General features: G+C 36.0%; 1 protein-coding gene across 1 annotated transcript in view; it reads left to right on the plus strand.

Annotated features, from left to right (window-relative positions):
- LOC149779408 (uncharacterized) overlaps positions 1-23,081 on the plus strand; it is a 129,742-nt gene that overhangs the window by 89,652 nt on the left and 17,009 nt on the right. Inside the window, exons 15-17 of the mRNA XM_089940071.1 lie at positions 1,441-1,596; positions 9,047-9,262; positions 17,377-17,530. Of these exons, the coding sequence (XP_089796197.1) occupies positions 1,441-1,596; positions 9,047-9,262; positions 17,377-17,530 (526 nt within the window). The remainder of the gene's footprint in view (positions 1-1,440; positions 1,597-9,046; positions 9,263-17,376; positions 17,531-23,081) is intronic.

Below are 23,081 nucleotides of genomic sequence, written 5' to 3' on the forward strand. Positions count from 1 at the left end.
AATGGTCATATTTGATCCTTGCATGGAAGGCTTTTAATTGTATACACATGATGCCATTCCAGCATAGAATAGGGATGCCATTACTTGCAATATAGATAAAGTGTGCCCCCTCAATTGAATGTTCCATTATAACACAAATTCAGATATAACACGATATTTGATAATAAGAAACAGCATTTGTTTGGTCCTACAAAGCTGTCCTTCAGCAGTGACTTCAATAATACATGCACATTTCATCAAAGAAAGCCAACTACAGTCTTCAAAAAGAACAAAGAACTTTCATCAAAGGAAGTCAGCATCAATCTTAAGTAAAAGATAAGGAATCTGATGGATTGTTGCATTTTCTAAAGTGACTGGAACACATTTATTGTACAGTGAAAGTTTCCTTTTTGAAGGAAAACATTTATGCTTATGATTGCTACCAGTGGTGGTATAACACACAAATTAATTTTCCAATCTTTTGAAACCATAGATATCTGGCTGTCAAGTTAATTGACGATGGGGTGTCTCGCAAAGATGTTTGTTAAACTTTTTAATTTGTTCACGTTTTCATTTCCATATGAATAGCTTATCCCTAGGTAGCCTCGAAAAGATGAAGGCTCTCTCTCTGGCTGACTGAAATCTAGGCCAGTTTAAGTACATGTACATATAGCATGTAAACAACTATAACCATGTGTTACTTGTGACAGTATCTTAGTGATTTTTTTTTTTAGTGACAATCAGATATAGATCAAATGAGGACTACCATTTTTTTAAAATATGTGTTATTTGTGTTTTCTAACGGGATGTGACTGATACATGAATGTTATAACAAGTGATCTATACTCATTCATGGATTTTTTACATACATGTACATTACTTAATGGATTATGGATTGTACTATACAAATGTAAGCTGTCAATATACAAGTGTATTTCATACAAGTTTGTCTTCATTTCATCAGTCTTCAGTGCATAGTATCACTGTGTCTTCAGTGCATAATGTCATATTGTCTTTATTGTGTATATTGCTCCACTGGCCTAGTGGTTAGAGCATCTGACTTGGAAGCGGGTGGTTGTGGGTTCGAACCCCTGCCGAATCATACCAAAGACTTACAGAAATGATACTAACAGCTGCCTCACATGGTGCTCAGCATTAAGAGGTTAGTGTTAGGAAGGTCAGCCTGGTGTCAGGATAATGTGACTGGGTGGGACATCATGATATATGTCTGCGGCATGATGCCCTAGTGCTAGACATCACTGTCAACTGCCACACTGCAGACATCGTAGTGGTATGACTGAAAAATTGTTAAAGCTATGTTAAAAATCCTAATCACACACACACTCTTCAGTGCATTGTGTCACAGTGTCTTCAGTGCATAGTGTCATAGCGTCTTGAGTGGTACAACATAGTATTTTGCAAAACATTTGTTTTACTGGTTTTTTTAAATCCCTTTCTTAGGTTTGAGGACAAGTATAGAAATACTCCTGATGTACAAAGCAAGGATTGGCATTATAAGAGACAAGGAACTCACCCTCCACCCCGTCCATCCTACAGCCATTATGATGACAGATATGGGAAAATGGAGCAGCCAGTAGCAAACCAAGAAATGGCAAGGTAGCAGCAAAAAGGCTGCATGGGAAGAGTGATTTTAACATTGCCGCTGAATTTATTTTGGTCAGGCTGTTTCAAGCCTATGATACTGTGGTGGATGGTGATTGCTAAAAAATCAACTAATAGTATGTTCATGACTGTGTAGCTCTCATCCAGCATTGGTGACAAAAGAAAACAGCAGAAGTACATGTTTTGCCATATAATTTTGAGTAGTAATTATTTTGCATTGGCTTTGGTGGCTGTAAAACCTAAAAAAGGCAGTGCACTTTGGTTTTATTTCAAACTTCTATGGAAATTTCAAATAAATAGGCAGGTGATGATCAATATGCAGTGTAAAAACGTTTGGTATTAGTAAGTTAAAATCATGGAATGCTGTCATGTTTGGCATTCACTATAGGCTATTAGTACTTTTAAGGTCTTTTCATGCAAAGTTTTTACTTAAGATAAGTCTTTTAATTATCGAGCACACACAACAAGGAGAGAAAGATATAGCAGTCATTTTTCTGCTAGCAGCAATGGCAATATTGTCAACAGTACCTTAATGTTTTGCTTAAAGTTTTTCATTTGAAAATATTTCCTAAACCATTTCCTAAACCATCACTTATGTCTCATCATACTAGGCATGAAGCACAGTGAAACTACGACATTTCATTCTGTTATACACTTGCTTGCATCTTTGACTTTAAGTTCAAGGTCACAGTAATACAGTTTTTATGTTACTTTGTTATTAACTGATTTTTTTAATAATTTTTTAAAAATTTACTTATATTTTCTAAACCCCATGATAGATTCTATTCATACTTGGCATGGAGTTAAGACAACTCATTCTGCAACATGCTTGCTTGCCCTTTGACCTTGGAGTTAAGGTTACAGTCATAAAAGATTTGTAATAATGTTTGGTTAGAAATTTTCATTTGCTGATATTTCCTAAATCCCTTGATAAATTCTATTCTTACTTGGAATTCATTATTATGAAGCATGGACAAATCTTGTCATGACATTCAATTTACCATTTTACCTTGGAGTCAGTTAGGTGTTATCACTATATAAATAATTTAAAACATAGTGGCATAAAATACTGTTCTTTGGGTAAAATTATATGGTGTAGTTTTCTGAAAGAAATTAATATTTTTAGTGAATAAAATAGTTTGATAGAAAACTAGTGAAGTTTTTAAGGATGAAACTAAAACTGAATCAACAGCTATCTTGAACCAGAATGAAACATTTTCTTGCCCATTAAATAAATATGTATATGAGTATCTACCTATTTGTTATAGCTTTGTATACCTCCATTGAATGATTTTATATTAAATTTGAAAAATAGCTGTCCACCATGTTAATTTCCTCACTTGTGTCTATGTAAACTTAACTTTTGCTTCATGAGGAGAGTGTTGTTTGGATAAAGGAATCAGACATTTCTTACAGAGCTTGCTTGTACTTGCTGTACTCCAGTCACATGTCCCATGTAACTCAAAGGTGTTTATATGTCAGATTCAAAAGTGAGGCAGTTTTTACCATTAGAACAGAGGGTTGAAGCAGTTCTTTTGCTGGATAGTGGGAAAAGTAGTTGTGTTATTGCAGCACAAATAAAGGATGCCTTTTGTGGCAGTGAGTTGTGTACATTTTGAAATCTTCATATATTTGCCAGTAAACAAAGCCCTCTTGATGAATGAAGTTCATCTTTGAAAAGAGATGTATGAGTTACATCCCTTGTTATTTGGGCCAGTCGGTCATACAGTATTTAAAACTTGTCTGTAAAGGGAGACAAACGTTAGGTTCATAGGTCACAATGAATAGCCATAAATTAATTCTTTTGATTCCCTTTTAATCAGTCCTGTTATAGAACCCAACATCAAGTTGAGCAACTAGCAAATCCAGATAATATTTTTTAAGCTTAAATAGCGGTTTCCATGCATAATTTATACAAGTTGGCCAATGAAAGATTCAGTCCTCTGTTTTTCAGTCATGTATGTAATCTGTCAATCAGTAGTGAAATTAGTAGTTTGTCATTGTGCACAAAACAGATTAGTGATTTTTTAAATTTAGGATACTGTAATTCTTTATGGAAAGCAAATTTGGAAGAGAACAAGATAATTATTCATGTATTTTTTAATTTTGTGTGCATAAAACAATAATAATAATAATCAGTGCATAGTATTTTTATTCGAAAACAGTCTGAAAGGTGAACCTGTGTAAAGAGGTAACCTATGTATAAAGGACAGTTTTGCTTATTTCAAATAGGTGAAGAAAAAATACTTTACTGATTTAAAAGTGATGCCTATCAAGAATAACAATAACAGTAATTTGTTGCAGACAATATAATGTAGTTTTTAGTGACTATGTAGGAAATTTATATGCAGTTCTTATTTAATGAGGCTCTTGAGCTAAGTCCAGTACGAATTTCACACTGATCCCATAAAGCCTGTATATATTAACTTACAAATTATATAATAAATTTATCCCACTTAGAATCTTTTGCATTTGAATGAAATAGCAGTTACAATACAATGAACTAACTCTATTTAACACTTCTTTTGCAATAACAGGGTGGTATTCAGTTTCCTCCTTCCTAATGCATTTAACTTCTGCAGTGGCAGCCTTGAAATTTTCATGGGCATCATTGGAAGCTCTGCTCTTAACGATGTTTTATTGTGAAAAGGGCTTTTCAAATATCTATTCAAACTCTACCTTATCTTTTCCATTTCAGGTTTCTTTGTCTCTAAGTAAAAGAATATTAGTATCTCTGCTAATCAAAGTTGCTATCTTGTTTCTTTTTGGGAATTAGCCACATCATTATTGGATCTTATAGTCTTGAGTTGATTTGATTGTCTTATAAGAGTTTATCTGACAGTACAGTGGTCCCCCTCTTGAATGGGCCCCCTGACCAGCAGCCACCCACTTCTTACGGCCAGAATCCCTTGGCACTGACAAGTTTGTATTCAAAAGTACCCCTCAAGAATGGCCACCCCTCTAACGCGACCAGCAGCATGCATATTAGTACAAAATTATAAAATTTTCCCCTCACAAGTGGCCACTTTGTATTTGAAATGTCTCCAGAACCAATAATTAATTCATATCGTAAGGTAAGTAATCAAATTATCTAAACAGTCGATACCTGTCTCCCATTGTCAGGTTTCCATTACTGAAAGAAGTGTTGGCTAAGGTACATGTAACACTAAGATTAATATTATATCAATATCTATTAATGCCGCCATTTACAGAAAATGGGCTCAGCAGTGTTGTGAAAGAGTTTGGGGCTTCACACATCTGCTGAGTTCTTCTCTTTGATGATCTCAACCAGACATAATTGTCAAGATCATAACACAGTCAGCATAGGCTAAATATAGATTTTGTGGATTAACAAATAGAGAAATTTGCCATGAACAAAACAGGATACAGACAACAGGACAAAGACTGAAAAATCCTGTGGTAATACATCTTTTGCTTCCTTTACGAAGAAGGCATTTCGTTCACTCTACAAAAGTTTCATCTGCGTAATTAAATCGCATACAGTTAGCAACATCCAAATAAATCATCACCAAACATTAACATGTCATCAAAAAAACAGAGATGCAGACCTGCCAACTCTTACGATTTTGCCGTAAGTCTTACAAAAATTACCCTTAAAATACGGACTTACGGCAAACTAGCAAAAAAACTACGGAAAAATTATTGTTGCCGAAAAATCTGGATAATTGGTTCATGCGTATTTTATTTGGATCTGGGTTTCATCTTAGAAGTAGTGAAATTAGTCAGGGAACCAGACTAACTTTACAGCAGCATCCCAGACACTTTAAATGCACCTATTTTTCATGCAAAGTGTCTGCATGATCAAACTGTTGATTATAGAATTTTTAAAAATGGCGTCCAGAAAGTGATGCATGTTTAGGACGAAAGGGAAAATAAGCTTCTAGAAAAGTGTTAATAATCAACACAGAAGAATAAAAAGGAGTATTCCGATTCTTGTGAATAAAAGCTGGAAAGGACACAATTACGTTTATTGGACATCAAATGCCAATTTGAGTATGTCTCATGGCAGTAGATATGATTGCCATCATCATGTGAAATGGAAAAGAATTTCCAAGAATTATGTCAAGTTGAAAGATAGCAACAAGCCATTGAGCTGCATAGGGTTTGGAACTAGAGTTTGTGCAACTGTACTAGAGGTAAATAAAGTCTACATGTACTTTACAAGTTTTTCAGTTGAACATAATGTTTATCATCGATGTGTCAAACTTTTAATTACGTTTTCCAGCTTTACAATAGCAGTTATTGATATTTTGTTTCACCTTACTGAAAACTGATCAGTCTTACAGAAAATAATCAACTGTCTTACTGAGACTGACTCGTCAGGGTTGGCAGGCCTGGAGACGTATTACTTTAGAAGAAAGTTAGTTATTCTACTTGACATCATGGGATGGGGAGGGGGAACTTGTTGAGCAATTTTATGCAGTAAAGACTCTAATAAAACAATTTTGTGCTGAAAAGACTCAAATAAACAACTTCGTTAATCAATAAGGAGGTTATTCAGCAGCAGTGGGAAAATGGAGAAAATGGAAAGAGAATTATGTATGTACCAAGATTTAAATGATGTTTTTGAATGGTTTTGCAATGTGCATGACAGCAATACTCACTCGCATATCATGCTTACATCAAGAATAAGAACCTTTTAATAATTAATATTACTTTTGAATGAAGATATTAAATGCTTTGAAGTATGTAGCTTTCTTACTACGTACATTACATATACTTCTCAAAAAACACTTAGTCCCCTTTGGAAAGACCACCCATCTTATAAGGCCACTTTCCTGGTGCAGAAGGGTGGCCATATAAGAAGGGGATCACAGTACTGTCCTCGTTGATTTTCCTACTCTTGTCTGCATTTTTGTTACTGTATGATCTTGAAAGCGTTTGGTTGCCACTCTTAACAATAAAAGGGAGACAAGTGAGTTTGATAAATTTAAATATGGCAGACATAACTAATATGAACTAGTGCAATTGGTAAATGGGATTTGTAATTATGGTCTCCATAACCTAGCTTATCCAGTGGTATTCTTAGAAATTTACGTGTGGTGGGATAATGTCAAATGCAATGGAAACTCCTGTACAAGTTGGCATCATCTTTACCAGACATTTTGGGTTATTCTGCAAGGTTGTAAGTAACTCTTTACCTACAGTGCCTTGAATAAATTACCCACATAAACTTGCAAAAATAGTGCCATTTGATACAGGAATTTATGTTGCATGCTTCTTTTATACTTTTAATCAAATTTTTCATTTATTTACATTTTCAAAAATATTTGGGTTGTCTTGTTATTAAGATTTGTAGTTACCTGCCAGGTGAGCTAATGATATGACTCAACATCCATTGTGTGTCATGTGTCATCTATCGCCTATCCAGCAACAACAGGCTTAGAATTAAACAAATATATTTGTTGCCAGAAAGAGTAGTCAACAGAAAAATTTACTAGTCCTGCTGAATGTTCCCTAGTTCTTTCCACATTATGATAACTGGTAACAACTGAAACTTGACTAGCCATCATGCTGTTGAAATTGTGAAAATTATCATTATAAAGCCAAGACAGTTCACTCTGTAATATGCTTGTTAACGCATTGACTTTGGGGTCAAGGTTGCTTCTTTTACAGAAATGCTTTGATCATGGGCTGGATATGTGGGCCCTGGACTTGTTATAAATGTAGGCTTGAGTGTGACCAAAGACAAATAGATTTTGTTTGAAAATCTGATACAGCGGTTCCTTCTCATGTGAAGCCCCTCTCAAGAGAGGTTACCTCTTTTATATACTGCTCCAGTGCCCTAATGGTTAGATCGTCCACCTCGGATGCTGGAGGTCGAGGGTTCGATCTCTGGCCAAGTCATACCAAAGACTGATAAAAATGGTACTAACAGCTGTCTCGCTTGGCGCTCAGCATTAAGAGGTTAGTGTTAGGACTGGTCAGCCTGGTGTCAGGATAATGTGACTGGGTGGGACATCATGCTACATGTCTGTGGCATGATGCCCCAGTGCTAGACATCACTATAAACTGCCACACTGCAGACATTGTAGTAATATGACTGAATTTTTTAAAAAGATATGTTAATAATCCAAATGACACACACAGACACACAAAGGTTGCAACTGCATAGGTGTCAGTAGTGTGTCATGATCACAGATGTTTCAATAACAATCTGTTGTTACTTGGCACTAAACAGATTTGCTTCTTGATCAATGGCTTGTCAAGTAGGAAAACAAAGAGGGTGCTGCCTTTACAAGCTTAGAGTCAGATGTGTAAGGAGCTGTAGGACTACGTAGCACTGAAAAAGTATCAAATTCATGGCTCATTCATATGATTATTAACCAAAAAAAAACAAAGTTGCCCTTACAATCCATGTGTTTATCAGCCCATGTGCACAAGCAGATAAATTAGGAAATATAGCTAGCAAGTAACTTAAGAAATCTAGCTGATAACATTGGAAAACTAGTTCTAACTTATGAAAAGGACATCACAAAGTATTTTATACACTTCTCGTTGTGGGAATAGTGGCAAGAAAACACAAGAAAAGCTAGAATTGACTGTATTTCTAAATACCGCAGACATCTAAAGTTTCCAATATTATCCCTGGATTTATCCATTTGAATGTACAGCAGACATCTAGAGTTTCCAATATTATCCCTGGATTTATCCATTTGAATGTACAGCAGACATCTAGAGTTTCCAATATTATCCCTGGATTTATCCATTTGAATGTACAGCAGACATCTAGAGTTTCCAATATTATCCCTGGATTTATCCATTTGAATGTACTGCAGACATCTAAAGTTTCCAATATTATCCCTGGATTTATCCATTTGAATGTACTGCAGACATCTAGAGTTTCCAATATTATCCCAGGATTTATCCATTTGAATGTCATGTTTGTAGGATGACCCCATTAATGCACGAATCAATATTTCTGTATATATTATTGAGCATATATGGTAATTGTAATTCGTAAGGAATATAACTGAAAATCTTTATTTACCATATTTATAAGATGTCTACAAAATGTTGTCAGATATTGACTAAGGATATCTGATGATGAACCCACTGCCTACTTTTTGAGAGATTTATTATTCTGGACTTGTCATCGAAGAAATATTGTGAGAAGAAATTGAGAAATTTAGTGATCTGAGCCAGGTAATTTATCTTTTGGATAATTGATGAGGAGAATGTTTTGTTTGATTAAAGTTTTCAGACAGACATCTTAAGGTAAACAAAAATGCTCATATACTACAATCAGTCTCAACAAGTTTTATTGAATTTTCTCTTTATTCTTTTCTTGTAGTACTTCAATTTTAAGTTTTTTTTGGTAAGAGTTTATCTTCCTTAATTTTTAATGTGCAATTCTTTATATTTACATTTTATTTGTACTGACATGCTGTTAAACCCTAATACAGACTTAATACATTTATAGACACCATGACATTCCACCGGAAAGGAAATCCCTGACCTCAGCTTCATATGATGGTAGACCAAGCATGGAGGAATTAGAGAACAGACGCAAATGCCGACTTACGCAGCAGTTTCCTAGAGCTGATGAGAGACAACAATGGGAGGTTGAGGAATCACATATACAAACTAGACCCAAGAATACATTAAGACAGAACCTTTTTGTGGGCTTCAACAGCAGGTGCTTGTTTATCAATCTTTTTAGCTCATGCAGACCAAAGGCCAGTGCTTGTTTTTGGTAGGGTGCTATGTCATCCATCATTCATCAGTCAGCAGTTTCTGGTTATAACTACGAAGGTCATTTTTCTTGTCCATTTTGATAAGGCTTGGAATATGGGTTTGTATCATCAAGATCTCAGATGAGTCCCATGCAAGATTCACACATAAAAATGAGGTGATTGTGCACATTGCATGTTACTACTACTGAAGTGATAACATGTGATTTGATATTGATCAAACCTGGTATGTAGACTTGTATGATGAAGAGCTTGAGTTTGATAATGAGTAAGATCCACGTCATGTTAGTAGGGTGATCTTGCATCTGTTTTACTGAGTTTGTTTCCACTCTAGAGACTCTATTTCTGTTACCATTTTGATTAAACTTGATAAATAGACCTAAATCATCAAAATCTTATATGATAATATTGATGAGCATGAATCATTCATGCTGCTGAATTTTTAACACTTTTCAAGCCATATTTCTGATCTGATTTTGATCAAACTTGGTTGTTGTTGTTGTTGTTGTTCTAGGGTTTAACGCCATTTTTCAGCACAAGATAGGCCATACATGGCGGCCAGTATAACTGGTGGAGGAAGAACCCTGGAAAACCCAGGGAAGAACCACCGACCCATGAGAAGCTACTGGCAGGCTTTCCCATGTACCCACGCTAGCCGAGCATTGGACTCGAACCCACGCAGACAGAGGTGAGATGGCAGTGATCCGGAACGGTGAGCGCTTTAGACCACTCGGCCACTCGGGGCCCTCGATCAAACTTGGAATATGTGCTTATTTTGGAGAAGCTTTATAATGAACAAGAGTCACATTTGAATGAGATGGTCTTGCTTCTAATTGGCTGAGGTTGTTACAACTCTGGAGGCCATATTTCTGATCCGATTTTAATCGAACTTGGAATATGTGATTATATTATTAGGATTTTAGACAAATTTGGGAATTAGTAATGTCTCATTGGGAAAAAAACCTGATAACCTGGGGCCAATCTAAGATCAGATAATGCCCATCCATTATTCTAGGTAAAGTACTTATCAGGCTTGTCAGAAGAAAAAAAGAATGTGGAATTTTATTTTTAACAGTTGAAAGACTATTAAATTATAAACATTTATCCCCATGTATGCCTCTTACCTTATGAAGATCGTCTATTTATGGTATCTCAGTCAAGAGATGTAAGTTTGTGTACAGAGCAAAGCATGTGACCTATGAATGAGGAACAGATTACCTGGGTTACCTATAAGTAGTGCTCAGTTGGCTTAACATACATGTGATTCTATTGGCAATAGGACAAAAATATCATTTTGAAATGTGACCCAGATATGTACAACTGGTGATGTAGAGCATGGCCATGAAGATGTGGTAATTTTAAAGAAGTTGATTGAAAGACTCTGCATACCAATTTTTGTGTTTTATAGATGATATTACTCTCTAATGCATATTGTTCATGTATCTTTAATAATTTCCTTAAACCTGTGATAGAAGGACTCATCAGTGACATATCATCAGCAAAACTAAAATTGTTCAGGAATGACACATTTGGTGGCAGATGTAACCCCACGAAACACTGACCCAGTTTATGATTTAACTTGTCTGTGTATATATGAAATAATGAAAGGAAAAGGACACCTCCCTATCTCACCCCATTGTTTACATGGAAAGAGCTAGATATTCAACTTTCATTGTGCACAATGTACAACCGTTTGCCACACCAGTTAACTAAAGTATGAACTATGTAGGCGATTGTTTGAATATCAAGCAACTTTATAAAGAGTGTCCAATGATTGACCCTATCAAATGCCTTGCTAGCATCTAAAAAGCAAGCAAACACTGGGCTGCCATGTTCTACATAACATCTGACAGTTTCCTTAAAGACATAGAGGCATGAATCTGTTGAATGTTGCACAGAAACCAAACTGATTATTGGAGATTGTGACTTCACATCTTTGTAGTATGATGCATTTAGATATTTTTGAAATAATTGTTGTAAGAGCTGTAGGTCTATAATTATTATTGTCCGTCAGGTTACCAATTCTGCTTTTTAGTAGAGGTATAATTGTAACTTTTCTGAAATCATTTGGAACAAAGTTATGTACAAACATGCAGTTAAATAAAATCATCAAAATGACATGAAGATATAAAAAATCTGATCTTGGACATTTGCCTCCATTTTCTCTAGCTATTGCTCATTGGATCTCGGTGTAATTACTTCAACAGGAGGGGTATTCAGTGCTGAAAAACACACTTCTTATTTGATTCATTTTTAACACTATTAAGTAAGTCTTCAAAATGATTTTATCCACATGTTGCATATATTATTCTGACCATGGTTCCCATCAATGCAGATTGGTAGCCTATTGGAAGCTGGCATTGTAGTTTGTTTAACTTGTTTCCATAATGCATGCTGGTCAAATAAATTTTTGGGAATGTAAGTCTGCTCTATGTTTCACTTCTTCCTCATTGCCTAATCTAAGAGCATACTTAAACTGTGTTCTTGCTTAGTGCATTTGGTTAATGATATGGCCATGACAAGGTTTGCTGTTATTGCATCATATAAGGTAAGCATTTGGTGCAAAGTTGTGCAGTTCTTTGACACATTCATTCCAGCCTGGTATAACCCAGTGATCACGTTTAGATTTACTAGTCAAGCTTTTTCCAGAGCTGGACAAAGTTTTTACCATATCTGTGTTTAGTCCATTAATTTGTTTCTGCCTATACCGATTTCCTCCTATTAGAAAAAACAAGCTGACTGAATCTCTCTTTTTGGAACAGTTTCCGTATCTCCTGGAGTATGGAAATTCGATAGGTGGCAACCTGATTATTCCTGGAGATTTCAACTTTCACTTTGACTGTCCCGGAAACCCAAACACATCAAAACTCCTAGATTCCATTAATGTTTTCAACCTCAAACAGTCAGTTAACCAACCCACCCATAAACATGGTCACATTTTAGACTGGATTCTTCATAGACCTGATGATAACATTATACGGTCCTCCCTGGTATCTCATGACCTTGCATCAGATCACCTCTGCATTATATGCCATCTTGACATATCAGCCCCTAGCCCTCCACCTTTATCTGCTACTAAGAGAAACCTCAGTATGATAAATAGAACCAAACTAATGCATGACATCCAAGCAAACCTAACAACTTGCTTACCTCCTACTGCAGAACAACTCGATAACTGCCTGCGTTCATTGCTCGACAAACATGCCCCATCTACCAAGTGCAGAGTATCAATTCAGAAGTGTTCTCCATGGTAAAGTAGTGTTAGGGACCAGCTTCGCACTGCTAAAAGAGACCGCCGTAAAGCTGAAAGGCTTTGGCTTTCCAGCAGACTCGCAATTCATAAGCAAATCTATGAAGCCGCTAAGAAGAATGTCACAAATATAGTCCATGCAGCAAAATCAGCCCACTACACTACTAAGATCATGGAAAGTTCCAGCTGCAAAGAGCTCTTTGAGATTACTAACAAGCTAATGTCAAGGAACAAATCTACACCACTTCCAACTACCTTCTCTCCAGTTGACCTTCCTGACATGTTTGCAAATTTCTTCTGTGACAAAGTACAAACCATTAGAGATAATCTTGACACCACAATCTCAATTGACTCGTCCCCACCATACAGTTGGGATGCAGAATTTGAGTGGCAACCATTAGCAGCATTTGAACCTGTCTCAATGGATTTCGTACATACAATCCTGATGAAGAGTGCACCAAAGTCACGTGAACTTGATCCAATTCCAACATCACTGCTGCTTGAGTGCTTAGATCCAGTATTGCCATCACTAACTGATGTTAATAATACCTCTCTCTCATCCGGGGAATTCCCATCATTTTTCAAAACTGCCATTGTAAAGCCTCTGCTGAAGAAACCAACACTTGACCATAATGATTTAAAGAACTACCACCCAGTTTCTAATCTCCCATTCATATAAAAAAAATCTTAGAAAAGGTTGTTCTATCCCAGCTTGTATCTCATCTGAATTCAAACAGTCTTTTTAGCAATGTACAATCTGCATATCGCCCTTGCCACAGTACTGAAGCTACTCTTCTAAAAGTAGTTAATGACATTCTCTCTGCGTTGGATAGTGGAAAGATTACAGTCCTCACCCTCCTTGATTTGTCTGCAGCATTTGACACAACAGACCATTATATATTACTTCACCGTCTCCAGCATGTATTTGGCATTCATGATACAGCCTTACTGTGGTTCAAGTCTTACTTGGTCAACAGGACACAAATTGTATTTGCAAATGGAATACACTCCAGCCCAGTGGATCTATGTTGTGGTGTTCCACAGGGGTCTGTTCTCTTCATTCTATACACTCAGCCGCTCTCAAGTGTCATAAATCATCATCCAGTGTCTCACCAATTGTACGCTGATGACACCCAAATATACAAATCTAGCCACCCAACTGAAGTTGATGCTACCATCCAAGGTGTAGAGAGGTGCATTTCTGATGTGAAATCATGGATGACATGTAACAAGCTGCAGATGAATGATAATAAAACTGAGGCCATTCTGATCACAACACAAAGACTTTCTCATTCACATCATTTACCTCAAACAATAAATATCAGCAACACCAACATTAGATTTACACAATCAGTACGAAACCTAGGTGTTATTCTGGACAGTATTCTCACATTGCACCAATATGTCATGAACATATGCAAGGCTGCATATCTTGAGCTGAGATGCATCAGCTCCATTCGCAAATATCTTTCAGTTGATGCCACTAAAACACTTGTGTGTTCATTAGTACTCTCAAGACTGGACTATTGTAACTCAATTCTGCCTGGTTCATCTCGATATCTACTCCAGAAACTTCAAAAAGTTCAAAACACAGCTGCTCGGATCATACTTAGAGTACCACGATCAGAGCACACCTCCCCACTGCTCTGTACCCTACACTGGCTATCCATTTGATCCAGAATCAAACACAAAATTTGTTCTCTGTGCTATGTTTCACTGACGGACTCTAGTCCAACATACCTATCCGACCTCACCCATGTGTACACACCAGCAAGATACTTACACTCCTCTTCTGACAATCATATACTCATTATTCCCACTATGAAAACAAAGTCATATGGACAGCGTTCTTTTGCATACCAGGGCCCAGCAATGTGGAATGAATTGCCCACTGAATATTAGACACAAAGACACAGTGATCACATTCAAGATGCTCTCAAAACTCACTTATTTCGACTAAAAGAACAAACTTAAAGATCTAATAATGTTTCCTATCTTAAATATTCTTAGCATGTTTTTTTTTATGTTTTCTAATTTCATGGTGTTTGTGTTTGTAATCATATCATTATATATGCTTTTATCTTATAGGTATTATTATATTCACCTGATTAGTACAGCCATGCTCATTACAGACTGCAACACAATGTGTGATCTTTATCTTTTTTAATAAGAATGCATATGTTTGAGTATAAATCAGTTTTTTGTCAGCAGTAAGGTCTGGCCAATTGATGTTGTATTTCACATTTAAGAGTTCACTGGGGCAAGGAATAAATCTGGGAAGAAGATGAGTGTTGATAGTCATTAAAGTAGGATAATGGTCAGACCCTTCTGGTGTGTGCATTATTATGATATTACTTATGGTGGAATGAGCAAAGTTCATCTCCAAAGTGAGTTGATTTGAGCATATTAGCATTATAATCTCCAAAAACATGAATATTTAGAGTATTCTCTGCCAGATCACAAGGTAAATAGACATCAACAAAAAGCAAAGGGGAATCCCTTGTCTTAATAGTAATACCTATTAATCTGGAATCATTGAGGTGTTGTACTTCAATAATACCTGCAAGAGATCTACAGTATAGTACCCCAACACCTCTACAGGGGTCTACCTGTATGAATGTCATTAGAAGATTCAGTTGGCGACTCCCCAGATGTATAAAACTCATCATTTGTGGATGAAAGACACTCTAATTCACTGCTGAATAGCCACAATTCTTGTAAGAAACAAATGTAAGAAATATCGTATAAAGCTCTTGTGATGTAATTTATATTATGGATGGTACTTTGTGGACCCTGACCATTGTGTTATAGCTGGGCTTCAGTGTATTCATAATACATTAATTTTTTTCAAGACCTATGCATAATAATGAGGCAGTCTTACATCATTTTTTTCTAATACTCATCATACGGTGTTGATAAAACATGGTATATGTACAAGATCTCAGTTGACTATGATTATGAGTGAGATCCACGTTTATTAATGATCTTGAATCTGATTGACTTGTCAACACTTTAGCAACTATATCTCAGTCAGGTTTTGGATAGTTGTATTAATGTTGAATGAATTTCATTATAACCAAGATCTAAACATTTATGAGTGATCTTGTGTCTGATATTATATGCATATTAATTATTCTTTCTCTTTAAGAAGTTGTTTCAGATTATGGCAGAATAGAAAAGATCAACATCATATAAACTCTGAGAGGTTTTTTGGTGGGTTTTCTTGCATGAGCCTGCTTTGTGAAATGGTCACATGTGAATTATATCAGGCTGTCTTGGGCCTTTTGTTTTTTCCATTTATTACATATTAATCAAACTCTCAATTTTGACAAGACTGGTATGTAAGTATATATATATATATATCATCAAGGGCTCAGAAGATTTTGATTATGAGTGAGATCCAGTCTGTTGGGATGTGGACAGTCTGAGATATGAACTGTTCAGGTATCAATATTGGGTCCACTGAGGCCTCTTGTTTACCTTCTATCTAAATAAAAGACAGGCTTGACCATTAGGGGTCAGTTGTCTTTACCATATTATTTGTAAAGTTAAAATGTTAAGCATTTTCCATGTTAAGCATGAGTTTCCTGCTTTGTGAGTGGGATTATTGGATCAGTTTTCTTATGTAACCATGTAAACTTTAAGAAACTTGTTTCAAGTGTTAACATTTCGCTACTAGTCATAGACTAGAATAGTTGGTCTATTGTCCCATGTCTGACATCTGTCATCTGTCCATCCATCAGTACAAATTTGTTATCAGTATTCCTCCTAAACTAAATAGAAGATTGCCATGAAACTTGACACACCTATTCTTCCCATGGTCTGCATGGTTTTAACTGAAAATTGTGGCACAAGGACATCCAGTATGGCTGCCACAGTGTCTGTCTTGAAAATCTTATCATGACTCCTCATCAAAGAATGGTCATATCAACATAATTTTTTTAGTGAAAGTCTTCTTATGAAGACTAGTTGGTCCTAAATGAAAAATGGTGCTGATTTTGATGTCCAATATGACCACCACAGCATCCATCTTGAATATATATTTTACCACTACACCTTCTAATTGGATAATTGTATCACCATGGACATTTTACCAAATAACTTCATATGTCTGGTTGGTCCTAAATAAAATGGTGCCATTCAGAATGCCTACCATTTTGAAAACAAATTATTGTTGTCACTATTTTATATTTTGAATGAATGGTTATGTCAGTATCAGGTTTTCACTGAAAGACCTTTAATGATATCCAGTTGGTCCTAAATGAAAGCCAATTCTAATGTGGCAGACAAAATGGCCTCCATGTTGAAAATCTTGTTATCACTACAGATGGCAGACCATATTGACATTGTGTTTTCACCGCAGGACTGAGATATCTAGTTGGTATTAAATAGAAATGGTTGTTGTTGTTGTAGGGTTTAACACCATTTTTCAGCACAAGATAGGCTATACATGGCAGCCAGTATAACTGGTGGAGGAAGAACCCTGGAAAACCCCGGGAAGAACCACCAACCCACGAGAAGCTACTGGCAGGCTTTCTCACATACCCATGTTAGCCGAGCCTGAGACTCGAACCCACACAGACACAGGTGAGATGGCAGTGATCCGGAACGGTGAGTGCTTTAGACCACTCAGCAAACAGAAATGGTACCAATATGATATTGAATATAGCCACTATGGTTCCCCTGTTGTCTGGGATTTACTCATCATTGTGTTAAACTCCTTCTGGTGTTATGGATCTCAGTGATCCACATTTAGTTTTGAGAGATAAAAGTTACTGGACTGGAAATAATTCTCTTTTTCTTTCACAGCACTAAGCAGTATCAAAACCAACTTCAACCAAGACTACAGCAGCCACCATCACTTCAACAACAACAGCAACAGTGGGGAATGGTGTCCACTGCACTTGAATATGAAGGTACAGCTGATGATGTGGATTCCACTACACACAAGAGTATAGTGAGTGTAAGTGTTATTGTATGTGCAAAATCAAAAGAAAGCATGCATGGTTTGACATTGTGGGTGTTTTATTGTGGGATTTGCAATAGTTTCTAAATTAACTGAGTCAAAATATCATCATAGTGCACACATGTCAGCAATTATATTTTCAAGCCATTCCTTACTGTATTCAGCATATTCTCCTTTTTTAATTTGACTGATTTTAGACATTAATAAAGGCCATCAGTGATCTTGAAAATCTTATTATAGCTACTACTCCCAAACTTATAGTCATAATGACTTGAAGTTTCCACTTAAAGACTTCTTACAATGTTTACTTGGTCATTAAAAAAAATGGTATTAATCAGACATCCAATATGGCCACAAGGAGATGTTCACTGAATCTGATATCCATTATGGCCACCATGAGGTTTTCACTGAAAGACTTTATGTGGTGTAAAGTTGGTCATGCATAAAAATGCTTGACATCCTCCTTCTTAAGAGATGTTCATATCTACATGGGATGTTGACTTAACGACCAATTATGATGTCATGTTAGTCATAAAGCAAGAAGGTACCATTTGGACATCCAGTATTGCCACCAAGGCATCCATCTTGAAAATCTTTTGGCTATTCCTCTTCTGTGGATGGTCACATTGACATGGATTTTCACTCGAAGAATTGATAAGATGTTTAGTTACTCCTAAATGAAATGGTGCCCATCAAATGTCCTGTACAACCACCATGATGGCACTCATGATGATCTTGTTTTGCTCTTGATGGATGTTCATATCTACATAGGCTTTTCACTACAAGATTTGTCATATCTGTTTATTATTGAATGAAAATAGTAATCATCAGACCTTCCACATGGTCACCAAATCTTTTTTTATTGCTACTACTCCTAAATGGATTGCCATAACTCCATGAGATTTTCACCAAAGACAATTGTCATGTCTGGTTGATTCTAACTGAAATTATGTTGATTTAGTATACAGTATGGATGGTGTGGTGGCCATCTTGTAAATCTTGTTTTTGTTACTTCTCTTAAACAGATGGCTGTAGCAGGTTGGGATTTTCACTAAAAGACATTTTATGATATCTAGTTGATCCTGAATGAAAATGGTACCAATCAAACTGCAAGGATGATTGTCATGATAGCCATCTTGAAAATATTGTAAAGCTGCTTCTACTGAACAGATGGTCATATAGGCATGGGATGAAAGGATTTTATGATATCTAGTTGGGCCTTACAGAGTGCTGATCAGACATTCATCATGATAATCATATAGGCATGGGATTTTCACTGAAAGGATTTTATGATATCTAGTTGGGCCTTACAAAGTGCTGATCAGACCTTCATCATGATGGTCATAGAGGCATGGGATTTTTGCTGAACAGATTTTATGATATCTAGTTGGGCCTTACAAAGTGCTGATCAGACCTTTATCATGATGGTCATGGTAGCCCTTATGAAAATCTTTTTATCACTAATCCTCAAGAGATGTCACATGACATGTTGTCTTACTGTATGTAATTGGTCATAAATGATCTCAATGTGACCTCCCAAAATTTGACTGACTTGCTTTACTAACATTTTTTTCGTCAAAAGAATTTCTTGTAATATATAGTTTTCACTGTATTAAAATGATACTGATACAACCTTCAAAATGTTTGCCTTGACATTTGTCTAGAAAATCTTTATATGGCTACATATCCTGAGTGGGCAGTCATATTGACATGGAGTTTTCATAAAGCATTATAGCAATATGTAGCTTGTTTAATGAAAATTGTTCTCATCTGAGCGACATCATTAGTAGTATGGCCATCAAAAAATCTTATCACTACTGTTTTTGCATAAATGGTGGGATTGACATGGAGTTATCATTAAGACACCTTTTCCAATATTCCACTAACATATCTGCACTTTTATGAAAGGAGTCTGAAAACCGGATGTAATTAACCTTGGTGCTAAGTCAAAGGTCATTGCTTGCATTTTGTATATCACTGAGCTTATGAACACAATGACTTTAACATATGCAAGTGAGATTTATTCTCCCAGTCTATCCTCTGATCCCATGTATGTTGTAGTCTTTAGGCCAAAATACCAAATCATGTACACACAGAAACCAAACTTCATTCCACCTTTTTGGCATAATAATTTGTCCTTACTTAGAAATAGCAAAATCGCTCTCAGAAATAACTGCAGAAAACTGTGTTCCAAAATAACCACTGTGGATATCAACACTTCAGAAGTTAATTTTTAATCTCTGACAATTTAAAATGCCCTCAGCTAATCCTCTCCCATTTCAGGATAGAATCATTGAAATCAGTACAGTAGTCCCCCTATTGAACGGGCCCCCTGACCAGCGGCCACCCGCTCCTTACTGCCAGAATCTGCTAGCATCGACGAGTTCATGTTCAAAAGTACCCCTCATGAAAGGCCACCCAGCTAACGCAACCAGCAGCCAGCATATTAGTGCAATAATATAAAATTTACCCCTCAGAAGTGGGCGCATTGTATTTTAATATGTGTCCAGAACCACTATTTTATTCATAACGTGTGTTAAGTAATCCGATTTCTGTTTCACGATGTCAGGTTTTCGTTACTGAAAGAAGTGTTGACTAAAGTACATATACCACTAAGGTTAATATTATATCATTTACGCCTCACAGGAAGCCACATTTATTCCATAAAGCCGAGAAAGACTCAAATTTTAATCCATACAAAAGGGTAAGTTCATGTAATCCAATTAGCCTTACTGCTGTGTTATCATAAGATGTCCGGTTTAGTCACTCTGATAATTGTTAAGATTACAATTATTGAACAGTAGTAACAGCTGAGAAGTGGCAGCATCGATGTACAATACACAAGTCAGCAGGAAAATGGTTTGATAGCCTTTATGGCTTTCCTTAGTAAGATATTCAGCTTGTTCACTTTGATAATTAGTGGCTATTACTACTGACAATAATTCTCAAAATTAGAAATCCTAAAGGCCACGAGGTCAAATCTGTGTGATGTTAATGGTATATATCGAAGCCGTTTTGGCTTCACTCACTTAGTGTAAAGAAATGTATAAAAACAATAGGGTAATAGACTGCGACTAACAAATCACGTGACAAGATCACTTCCTTTAAAAACACACGGCAATTTGTTTAGATGCATAACAAATTGTTTTACCAGTATTGTAGTTGGCAACATGAATAACTTACTGCAAAAAGATCAACATGTCATCGAGGAAAAGAAAAATTCTCAGTTTAGAAGAGAAAGTGAAAGTAATGCAACTTACCGAGATGTGGGGGGGGGGTCTAGAATCCTTGCAGAAAACTGATGTCAGAAAGACTCAGATAAACAATATCGTGAAAGATAAGGAAACAATTCTGCAGAAGTGGGAAGGTGAAATCGACGGACAAAGGAAGATTGTTTGAGCCAGGAGATGTTTGTATCCTGATTTGAATGACAAGAAAAAGCAACAATTTTGTCAGTTGAATTGGGATATGATGACTTTACCACAAGTAACAGATGGTTGCACAGATTTCAAGTGTGACACAATATTAAGTGTTCTGTCCTTAATGGAGATTCAGCTGATGTTAATAATGAAGTTGTCGAAGATTGGAACAAAAGATTAAACGATATATGTAGGGGATATGACAGGAAGGACATTATTAATTGTGACAAGACTAGTTTGTTTTTTAGACTGTTATCAACAAAGTGACAGATGATGTGATCTGTAACATAATTATAAAGACAGTTTTAAAACTATATCAATGGTTATTCATAACATTCTTTTGAAAATGATGAAACATTTTGTTTTACATTTATTTCACAATATGCATGCGATTTTTTTTAATGAAAATATTAAATGTTTTAGAATTAAATGTACTTGTGACTTTCTTAATATGTATTTACTATTCACATTTGTCATCCCCCTCTAGAAAGGCCACCCTCATTATAAGGCCACTTCCCTGCTGCAATAATGATTATTAAATGATGTTCATTAGCAGAGATAACCTAAGGGCAAAGGTGAATGTAGAAGTCTGTAGTTATAGTGAAACTTAGAGATATAGTCAGATGTGAATATAATAATGTGTAGCTATATTTAACAAAATAGACAAAGGATAAATGTTAATATAGGAGATTGCTATGTAATCTGCAATAAAGATTAGGACAGAGGTGAATATAGAACTCTATAGCTGTAATCCATAATAAAGATTGAGGGCAAAGGTAATATATTTAACACTTGAGGTAGAAGAAGGGCAAAGGTGAATATAGTAATTGGTAGCTATAATCCATGCACAAAATTAAGGGCAAAGATTGAGGGCAAAGGTGAATATATTACTTGGTAGCTGTAATCTGCGATAAAGATTAAGGGCAAGTGTGAATTTAGTAGTCTGTAGCTGTAATCTGCGATAAAGATTAAGGGAAAGTGTGAATTTAGTAGTATGTAGCTGTAATCTGCGATAATGATTAAGGGCAAGTGTGAATTTAGTAGTCTGTAGCTGTAATCTGCGATAAAGATCAAGGGAAAGTGTGAATTTAGTAGTATGTAGCTGTAATCTGCAATAATGATTAAGGGTAAGTGTAAATTGACTAGTCTGTAGCTGTAATCTGTGATAATGATTAAGGGCAAGTGTGAATTTAGTAGTCTGTAGCTGTAATCTGCAATAAAGATTAAGGGAAAGTGTGAATTTAGTAGTATGTAGCTGTAATCTGCAATAATGATTAAGGGCAAGTGTGAATTTAGTAGTCTGTAGCTGTAATCTGCAATAATGATTAAGGGCAAATGTGAATTTAGTAGTCTGTAGCAGTAATCTGCAATAATGATTAAGGACAAGTGTGAATTTAGTAGTCTGTAGCTGTACTCTGCAATAATGATTAAGGGCAAGTGTGAATTTAGTAGTCTGTAGCTGTAATCTGCAGTTTTAGCTTGGTATACTTTGGAACACTGCATAGCAGCCAAGTGTTCCATTGTTTTCCATATTTGTACCATGTTTTGGACCTGAATACGTGTGTAGGTTTTTTTGGCAAAAAAATGTCTTTTTATTTTAAAAAATTATTTTAAAAAAATTCCTTGTAATTTTCTGTTTAGAACGGGCACTTGGTTCAATTCTAATAGAAATATATCACATGTATATAGGAATACAGTTCTACAATATGATTAGTTCATTTGAAATCAAGGCTACAATGCCTGTCTTTATCCGCCATATTGCTGTCTGTGTGGGTTCGAGTCCAGGATTCGGCCAATGTGGATATGTGAGAAAGCTTGCCAGTAGCTTCTCATGGGTTGGTGGTTCTTCCTTCACCATTAATACTGGCCGCCATGCATAGCCTATCGTGTGCTGAAAAATGGTGTTAAACCCCACAACAACAACAACAAATCTGCCATATTGGATTTTGAAAACAGTTGCCACTGTCACTGTATCTCATCTTTGTAATATTCAACTTCTAATCATGTTGAATAGGAAAGAAGAATATTCAGAATTTTCTCCAGGAAAGACAAGAAAACAGAACTGGAAGGACAATTGTGCCATCTTGTTTAGATTTATGAAACCATCTAGTAAAGGAGAAAACTCTATG

The sequence above is a fragment of the Sinohyriopsis cumingii genome, chromosome 17 (assembly GCF_028554795.1).
Source record: "Sinohyriopsis cumingii isolate HCF-2022 chromosome 17, ASM2855479v2, whole genome shotgun sequence".
Lineage (NCBI taxonomy): Eukaryota > Metazoa > Mollusca > Bivalvia > Unionida > Unionidae > Sinohyriopsis > Sinohyriopsis cumingii.